The sequence below is a fragment of the Mus caroli genome, unplaced genomic scaffold (genome assembly GCF_978045245.1).
Source record: "Mus caroli unplaced genomic scaffold, Mus_caroli_1 scaffold_13, whole genome shotgun sequence".
Lineage (NCBI taxonomy): Eukaryota > Metazoa > Chordata > Mammalia > Rodentia > Muridae > Mus > Mus caroli.
Window position 1 is genome coordinate 68,218,090 of NW_028227268.1, and position 10,056 is coordinate 68,228,145.

Consider the following 10,056-nt stretch of genomic DNA (forward strand, 5'->3'; position numbering starts at 1 on the left):
TCTCAAAAAAAAAAAAATTAAAAAAGGGTGTGTGTGTATGAGGGGAAATCTCCTGAATTAATAATTTAACCTGAGAGGATATTTCAAATCAAAATTTTGTAATTTATTACAGACCACTTAAACTACCACAGTATTCAATGCCAGGGTCTCCTTGAAAAAAAAAATGTAAGAAAGTTGGGTTGTTTCATGACCCATAAAAATATAAACCATCTTTATATCTTAAAAAAAAAAAAAAAAAAAAAAGAAAGTTGGGTTGTGAGCCGATCTCTATTTTTGACACAGGGTCTCACTGTGTAGACAAACCTGGCCCGAATTCCCAGAGATCCACTTGCCTGTCTCCTGAGTACTGGACTTAAAGCTCTGGGCCTATCTTAGTGGTAGATCCTTTGCCTGGCTTCTTGTGGCCCTGAGTCTGATGGGAAACCTCTATGCATTCCCTACCCTCAGCATTCCACCACACAGATTCCAGAGTAGCAAATCCACTCAGAGATGTGCAACAATGTCTTTTATTAGGCACAGAATTTTAAATGATCTCTTCAATTTCTCCATATACAGGCAGAACTACGTGTGCCATTTAACTTACTGGAGCTTGCCAACTATTTAGAGAAGGACACTTATCCCCAACCTGCTTTAACCAGGAGGCCAGTTCATCTGCCGACCCCCAAGGACGTGGAGGTGAATGTGATAGACAGACTGTCCCCCGTCTGCACCTTCATTCACCACCATCCGGTACCCGCGCTTCAGGCCCAGATCTGCAGCACATTTCTTGCCAACAATCATTAAATGTCCTAGAAGCTGTAAAAGAAAAAAAAAATCATAAACACGGAAAATGTACACTGCTGGCCATTAAATAACAAGCAATCAAGCTGGGGGTGGTGGAGCATGCCTTTAATCCCAACACTCAGGAGATGGAGACAGGCCAGTCTCCTTTGAGTTCCAGGCCAGCCTGGTCCACATAGGAAATTCCAGGACAGCCAGGGATACATAGAGAAAACAAACAAACAAACAAACAGAAATTGTTAGAAATTGACTTACACTTTCATCATCATCATCTGCTACAGAAATCTGGGATATATGCTTCTTGGGTATCACCAGAAAGTGTGTTGGTGCTTGAGGGGAAATGTCATGAAAAGCAAGACACTAGGGAAAAAAAAAAAAACAAAACAATAGAAGCTTTAGTTTATCACCTGCTAGGCTAAAACAAAAACACACTCTCTGTCAAGCAGTGAGCACTGTTTGAATGGGAGGCTAAGAAAACAGATGTGTACACAATGGACATGGCCTCACAGTCCTTTGCACGTAACTTAGCTTAGGACGGAGCCTAAGCATCGATGTGATTCTTAGTGGTCACACACATTATGAAAGGGTGAGAGGGGCAGTCACCACAGAGGAGTGTGGTTTGGACTGGGTGACTAAGGACAGCCATTCTGAGACACTGACACTGCATCTGGGCCTTAATAGTTCTCACAGGCCTGTACATTTGAATGCTTAGTCATCAAGCATGCTCATGATAGCTCTTTCTCTCCCCCCACACCCCCATGCTCCTCACCGTAAGAATGGACTACACCTCTAAAACTGTAAGCAAGTTCCCAATTAAAGGTTTTCTTTTAGCTGGGTGGTAGCAGTGGCGGTGCACACCCTTTAGCCCCAGCACTTGGAAGGCAGAGGCAGGCAGATTTCTGAGTTTGAGGCCAGCCTGGTCTGCAAAGTAAGTTCCAGGACATAGGACAGCCAGGGCTACACAGAGAAACCCTGTCTTGGAAAAAAAAAAGAAGGTTTTCTTTTGTAAGAGTTCCCTTAATGTCTCTTCACAGCAACAAAGCAGAAACAATGAATGAGGAAAATTTAGTCCCATCAGCCTTATCAGGCTGATCTCATTCAAGTCCTCTGGCTCAAACCACACTGTCCATAGATAGTCCCTGTGCAATAATCCTTGTATTCTCTCTCCCTCTCTCTCATTTTTTCAAAAGTTATATTTTCCTTCTTTTTTCAAGACAAGGTTTCTCTGTGTAGCCCTGTCTGTCCTGGAACTCACTCTATAGACCAGGCTGGCCTCAAACTCAGAGACTGTCCTGTCTCTGCCTCCCAAGTGCTGGATGTGCCACCACCACCCAGCGCTTTATTCTGTAAGATTTTTTTTTTTTCTTTTGGTTTTTCGAGACAGGGTTTCTCTGTATAGCCCTGGCTGTCCTGGAACTCACTTTGTAGACCAGGCTGGCCTCGAACTCAGAAATCCACCTGCCTCTGCCTCCAGAGTGCTGGGATTAAAGGCGTGCGCCACCACGTCCGGCTCTCCAGCCCCTCTCTTAACCCCAACTGTTGTTTAATTTAAACACTATACGTTCCTCAACTTGAAAAATCTAATTCTTCCTGTGTTAATAATTCCTCTCACTTTTTGTGTATTGCTGTAGACCTTATTGCCTTAAGTTCTCATTGAACTTAATGTTTGCCTAGGCTGACTGGCCAGCTGCCAGCAGGCTCCACTACTTTGTCACCAAACTGCTAGAGTCACGGGCTCATGCAGCTAAGCCCAGCTTAAACATGGGTGCTAGGATTTGAACTCAGGCCCTCAAGCTTTCAGAATAAGTACTCTTAGCCACCTAACCATCTCCTCCGCCTCCATCTTTATAATTTTGGAAACAAACCTGATTCCCTTCCCCCTCCCACCTTTTCCAGATCAAGTCCTGATTGTGCAACTTCCTGTTTTGTTCTGTTTTCCTGTGCAGGTACCTCTCTTCCTAACAGGACCCAGCCATATTTACCTGTCTAGAGAGTAATTTTACTTGGTATACTCTATAAAATGCTGTGTCATTTAGAATGTCTCAGCCAGTAATACTCAAGTCCAATCATTATTTCAAAGACCATTTATCAAAACAACTGCAAACTATGTTTCTCTCTCTCTTTTTGTTTGTTTGTTTTGTTTTTTAATGTGGGGTCTCCATATAGGCCAGGTTGGACTTAAACTGATTCTCTTGCCTCCACCTTCCAAGTGCAAGAACCACAGGATGCTGGTTTTGTGTTTAAAACTTTTTCTTTCTTTCTTTGCAAGTGTTCTGTTTTGCTTTGTTTTTGAATTAGGATCTTATTCCATAATCCAGGCTGGCCGGTAACTCCTGGCTCAGTCTTCTGGATGGTGGGACTGGGATTACAGAACACACTAAAAGACTTGCAACCTTTGTAAAAGAAATGGGCCTTTTTCTAAGACTAATGACAAATACAGGCAATTTAAATAAAACTCACCTCAAGAACCCAATGAAATTTGGAGTACTATTTCAAGTCTATGTGAACATTACCAGTAGCATTAATGCTTTCTCATATTTCATGTTTCTTTTTTTTTTTTTGGTTTGGTTTTTCGAGACAGGGTTTCTCTGTATAGCCTTGGCTGTCCTGGAGCTCACTTTGTAGACCAGGCTGGCCTCGAACTCAGAAATCCGCCTGCCTCTGCCTCCCGAGTGCTGGGATTAAAGGCGTGCGCCACCACGCCCGGCTATATTTCATGTTTCTTTTTTTTTTTTTTTTTTTTAAAGATTTATTTATTTATTATATGTAAGTATACTGTAGCTGTCTTCAGACACTCCAGAAGAGGGCGCCAGATCTCGTTACGGATGGTTGTGAGCCACCATGTGGTTGCTGGGATTTGAACTCTGGACCTTGGAAGAGCAGTCGGGTGCTCTTACCCACTGAGCCATCTCACCAGCCCCTATTTCATGTTTCTTAAAGTGAACTGAACAAACCTGTACAAAACCTTCTAGTCAATGGGCCAAGCTCCCACCCTGCTTTATGTGAGACTGAAAGCCATAAACAGAACTGTCTAGGGAATAATTTACAAAATTGGTCTTCACTATCGACTGAGATTTCCTCTATCAAGGAGGGGAAAAAATACAACTTTTGATCTTGCACCATAAATGTTTTCTCCGATCAGCAGGGCGTGGGCTGCCTGCAATCCTAGCATATGGGTGGTGGAGGCAGGGGGATCAAGGGTTCAAGGTCCGCCCCAGTTAGTTAGTCAGCAAGTTCATGGCCTGCCTGGAGTAGTGAAGCCGATCTATTAAAATAAAACAAACAAAACACCCTAAAGCAGTATTTTTTTTAAAGCTCGAAGGGCTAATTCCAGTCCCCAGAGGCAACGTCTGCAGCGGGAGCAGGAGGATCTCGAATCCCCGGTCACCTCGCAGTGCGGGGACCGCTGCGCGCGGGAGATCGCGGAGATTGCACCGGGGGCAGGATCGGGTTTCCCGAAGGCCAGATTGACACCCGCGTGGTGGGTGGCGGCCGCAGGCCCCGGTGGGCGTCACCCCACGGGTCTGCACTTCACAGGGGGCCCGGGCGGGCGTCACCTCCCGGGGCCTCCGCCCGCATCACCTCACCCGGGCCGCGACACGCGGCGGGCCGAGCGGCCGATAACGCGTAACCCGAGCGCAGGCACGCGCCGCAGGGCCACGCGGGCGCAGGGCCAGGCCAGCCGGGCCGCGCGTCGCCTCAGGCCCGCGGCTCCTCAGGGAACGCCGGCGTGTCGCCGGGCAAGCGGCAAGCCTACCCGGTCGTCCTCGAAGATGATCTTGGCGGGGATTTCTTTGCGGATGATCTTGCCGAAGATCGTGTCGCCGCCGGGCTGGGCCACTTGAGCCTTGGCAATCTCGTCAGCCATCGCGGCCGCTCACTGTCCTTCCCGCGCCGCGGCCACGGTGGGGAGAGGAACCGCGGGAGCGCGCGGAGACTGCCGGCTCGCGCCCGGTGGGCCTGCGCGTGCGCAATGGCGCCGGCGCCGCCGCTGCGGCGAGCGAGGAAACGAAGTGGGCGGAGGAATCGCCCTTCTTTGCCTCTGCACCTCTATAGGAAATTTTGATTTGCCAGTTCTGGGAGGAGGCTCGACTTGGTACAGTGCTTGCCAAGCATGTACGGAGTTCTAGGTTTGATCCCTTCCTCCTCTTAAGCCGGGCCTGGTGCTGCACCCCTGTAATCCCAGAGTTTGAGAAATGGAGACAGGAGGATGGAAGTTTAGTTCATCCTCTTCAACATTGTTTGAGGCCAGCCTGTTACCCGAGACCCTGCTCCAGAACAGTCTGTTTTCTATCTCAAGTTGTGCTGATCACATTTGCTGGCTGTGATACCTTAGCCTTTCCTTTTTTAATTTTTTAAAAAGATTTTTATTTTGTATGTAGATGAGTATTTTGCAAGCATCTGCAAGAGTGAATCACATCTAATGCTTTGGATCCCCTGGAACTGGAGTTACAGTTGTGAGCCATGTGGGTGGAGGGAACTGAAGTCTGGTCCTCTCTGCAAGAGGAACAAGTGCTCTTGACTGTGATCGTTTAAACCCTCAGCTGTTTGAGGCCTTAGCTAAGAGCCAGATGAAGTCTTACATCAGGTGTTTTTTGTTTGTTTCTTTGTTTCTTGCTGTGTGTGGCAGCAATTCTCAATCATAACTACACACTAAAACCACCTGGGAGCTCTTTAAACATCTCTGGCCACACTCTTCATCAATTAAGTCCAAGACTGCAGAGATGAGACCTTAGGTGGCAGTCGTTTGTAAGCCTCCAAAGCCATCTTCCTGGCAGGAATCAGCTTCAGGTAAGATGCTCCACCTGGAAGAAACAAAAAGTCTTCCTTGGCCCCACCTCCACCCTTTCTCCTCTCTATCCCCTTGCTCCTCCTAAAAAGTGTTTTCTACATATGGTGTGCGCTTTGTCATCGTTGGTCCTTTGGATCATTTCCTTCTTGTCCGGATTAGGCAGGACCTCCAATCACAGCGTTCTCTACACAATCCCGGTTGTCATATAGATCTGTTGACCTGGGTTGCTACAGTTGTTACCCTTGTCTTCTTTCAACATCTCACACTGTTGCCCTCTGGATGTTGTTTTTTTTTTTTTTCCCCCTGCACACTGAGCCTCCATTTCCATACCTCATTAGATTCTGTTCCTGGCCCTCTTATCTGACAAGCTCCAAGTGGCCATAGTAAGAAACTTTGGGGACTTAGAGAGATGGTTCAGCGATCAAGAACACAAGCTGTTCTCTCAGAGGCCAGCACAAGCATCACAACTGCCTGTAACTCCAGCTCCAGGGGAGTCAGATGCCTTTGGCCTAGCAGGATGTCTTCAGTCACCCATGGACATGTGTGCACACAGGTCACACAGACACACATGTATACACATAATTAAAAAAATAATAAAATGGGAAAACTTAAGCCAGATGATAGTAGTGCATGACTTTAATGTCAGCACTCTAGGGCATAGGCAGGCAGATCTCTGAGTTCAAGGCCAGCCTAGTCTAAAGAGCAAGTTTCAGGAAATCCTGTCTCATAAATAAATAAATAAATAAATAAAATAGGGGGGAAAAACATTTCCTTTGAATTCCCTATATGATAATATTTGACTACTTTGTCTCAACAAAATTATTATTACCATTATTGAGACAGTGTCTCATGTAGCCCAGGCTGGCCTCCAACTTGCTATGTAGCCAAGGATGACCTTAAGCTCCTGTCTTGACAAAATTATTGATAGTGGTTGTTGGCAATCTTGGTGTCCTATTCTTTGCTATCAGAGCCATTACTGGTACTTTGCAATCACTGGTAAATAATGTCTAAACATAAGACATTAGATTAGGAGACATGTTCACTTATTTCTGTAACTACCGAAAGGTCATGAATATCGGTTGGCCTGGACTTATGGTCCTCTTAGTTAGGTTTCTAGTACATTCTAGATGATGCCTTTGGCCCTGGTACTGTGGCTTTGAGGAACAGTGATATAATGTAGGAAAAACCCACTTATGTACTTAAAGGCAAAAGAATAAGAATATTATATCTGCAACTTACTCTTTTAACAACGTTATCTATCTATTTATTTATTGTTTTTTTTTTCAAGACGTGTGTGTGTGTGTGTGTGTGTGTGTGTGTGTGTAGCCCTGGCTGTCCTGGAACTCACCCCATAGACCAGGCTGGCCCCAAACTCAGAGATCTGACTGCCTCTGCCTCCTGGATTAAAGGCATACACCACCACATGCCCCATTCTTTTATCTTTAGATTGTTATGACTCTTTTCCCATAGACATTCATTAGACAGAAAATAGGTTATTGTAAATTATTTACCAAACTTTGCTATGGGACTCTATAAAATTTTATATTTCACTGACAGAGAGGACTAACCTACGTTCCAACAGTAGGGGCGGGTCGTGTGTAGGTAAGTGGGCTTGCTTTTGTGGTGCTGAGGATCAATCCTCATGTTTATGTAGCATATTTGATACAAAACCACTAGAAGGGTCTGGTCAGATGACTCTGGCTGTTCTTCCAGAGGCCCTGAGTTCAATTCCCAGCAACCATACATGGCTCACGGCTATCTATGAAGGGATCTAATGCCCTCTCCTATCGTGCAGATGTATATGCACAAGAACACTTGTACCATAAACAAATAAATATCATTAGAGCATAGATATGCGATAATATGTAAATGCTACTTAAACTTGATGCCACTACCCACCCCAGCATGATTAGGAAAATTACATGTGTGTTCATTATCCATCCTCTGTGGCTGCTGTTAGACCATGGCAGTACAGTTCAACAACAGCGACAGAGACCACGGGATTCACTGAGCTGGAAAGATCTACTAACCAGCCCTTTGCAGATAAAGTTACAGTGATTTAACTTACACTCACACATGGGAATTACTGAGCCTGACTGAGCACAAGTACAGCCATTGCTGTCACTGACAGAGATGACTAACTGGATAGCCAGTTAGTATAACTTACATTCCAACAGTAGGGGCAGGGCGTGTGTAGGTAAGTGGGTTTGCTTTTGTGGTGCTGAGGATCAATCCTCATGTTTATGTAGCACACACACTTTACACTTAATTCAAGCTGAGCCTCAGGTATGTTTGTTTTTTGGAGACAGGATCTCATCTTGTAGCAGGCAGAACCTGAATTTGCTATTTAGCTGAGGATGACCTTGAACTCCTGTCTCTGCACACAGCCAAAAGGATGTTTGTAAAATGTAAACCATATTTCAGAACATGCTATCCTAAAATGATACCCAAAGTCCTTTCCTTGACCGATAGGAACCTGCGTGACCGTGTCCTGCCTGTTTCTCCTCCTTCATTTACTTCCATTTCAAGCTAACTGACTGGCTTTACACAAACCGGATGTAGTGAGCAGAATATGCCCACGTCCCCATCCCTGGGTCCTGGGAACATGCTGTGTTATTAAGTAAAGGGCATTTTTTTTAAGATTTATTTATTTATTATATATGTAAGTACACTGTAGCTGTCTTCAGACACACCAGAAGAGGGCGTCAGATCTCATTACGGATGGTTGTGAGCCACCATGTGGTTGCTGGGATTTGAACTCAGGATCTTTGGAAGAGCAGTCAGTGCTCTTACCCACTGAGCCATCTCACCAGCCCAGGTAAAGGGCATTTTAGAGGTGTGATTAAATCAAGGATCCTGACGTAGATAGGCTCCTGGGGTATCTGGGTGAACCCAGTGTAACCACAGGGCCCTAGAGAGGAGAGGAGGGAGGTGATGAGGCAGCAAAGGGACGAGATTCTGGTTTGGATGACGGTTGGGTGGCATTCTGGAAGTCCTAAGTGTAATTTGTTTCCACTGAGCGAAAACTCTCCTCAACAGAGCTGCATTCTCCCTGGAGGCTCTAGAGGGCAGTCCATTCCCTTGTCTTTTCCAGCTTCCAAGATCATGTGCTTCCCTTCGGTTTTGGGGGGACTTCTTTATTCATCTCCAAAATCAGCAGAGGAGTTATATTTGTAAAGATACTTTGTCTCCCTCTTTTCCTTCTTCCACCTTTAATGTGACTCATTAGGCTCACCAGACCATACTGGAAACGTCTCCCATCTCAGAATATTTAATTTGCTTGCCAAATTCCTGCAAGGTAAGACGATGAGAAGTTCTGGGCACCTGAGTGCACACATCTTTTGGAGGGCATTCTCCTGCCTGCCACATAGCTCCAGGAACTTACATGATGAACAGTTGGAATTTCCACCGAGTTCTGGCGTTTCTTCAGTTCAGTTCCCAGAACCACCAGATCAGTAAAGAGTGTGAGCCGTCTCGTTTCGCTTCATCTGTGGAGCAGCTGAAGAAACTGTATCATGTTGGCTTAAGACTCACTTCTGATCTCATTTGGGCACTGTAGAACTATGTTTTATTTAAAATTTTTATCTATTATATGTATGCAATTACATGACATTATGGGCACCACAGGCATGTAGGAGCCTACGGAGGCCAGAAGAGAGTACTGGATCTCCCAAAACTGGAGTTACAGCCGGTTGTGAGCTGCTGTGTAGGTGCTAGGAATCCAACTCCAGTCCTCGGCTGATGAGTAAATGCTGTGGATTATTGTTTTGGATAAAAGACAATAGCCACTACACTTGATTTCATTGGTTCTATTAAAAGCACTTCTGCAGCCGGGAAGTGGTGGTACATGCCTTTAATCCCAGCACTTGGGAGGCAGAGGCAGGCAGATTTTGAGTTGGAGGCCAACCTGGTCTACAGAGTGAGTTCCAGGACAACCAGGGCTACACAGAGAAACCCTGCCTTGAAATAAATAAATAAATAAATAAAACCTCAATAACAAATTTTTAGTGAGATTTTATTTTTATGAGTGTATGAGTGTTTACCTGGATGTATATGTATACTGTGTCCTTGGAGGCCAAAAGGTGTCAAATCTCCTGGGACTGGAGTTCAGGCAGTTGTTAGCTGCCATATAGGTGTTGGGAAATGATCTCAGGTCCTCTGGAAAGAACAGCAGTGTTCTTAGGCTTTGGGCCAGCTCTCCAGCCATCAATAACAATTTTTAAAAGTTGACAAGTATCTTTCTGTTCTTATATAAGACTCCCTAGGCATGGTATTTCATGTTTGTAATCCCAGCCTTGGGGAGGTAAAGATGGGAAGATCTCTGAGACCAGGCCAGCCAGTCTAGCCTAACCAGTGAGTTCTGGGCCAATTCTAGGTTTTGAACAAGGTAGAAAGCATTTCTGAGGACCAGTACAGGTTTGGTGGTGACAACTTTTATTCCAGCACTCCAGAGGCAGCAGATCTCTAAGTTTGAGGCCAGCCTG

General features: G+C 45.4%; 1 protein-coding gene across 1 annotated transcript; it reads right to left on the reverse strand.

Annotated features, from left to right (window-relative positions):
• Positions 1-490: 490 nt before the first annotated feature.
• On the reverse strand, positions 491-4,764 carry Hint1 (histidine triad nucleotide binding protein 1). Its single transcript, XM_021177302.3, has 3 exons — positions 4,538-4,764; positions 1,036-1,140; positions 491-795 (listed from the first exon to the last, which is right to left on the reverse strand). The coding sequence occupies exons 1-3, from the start codon at positions 4,646-4,648 to the stop codon at positions 631-633; spliced, it is 381 nt and encodes a 126-aa protein (XP_021032961.1). The 5' UTR covers positions 4,649-4,764; the 3' UTR covers positions 491-630.
• Between the last annotated feature and the right edge of the window lie 5,292 nt (positions 4,765-10,056).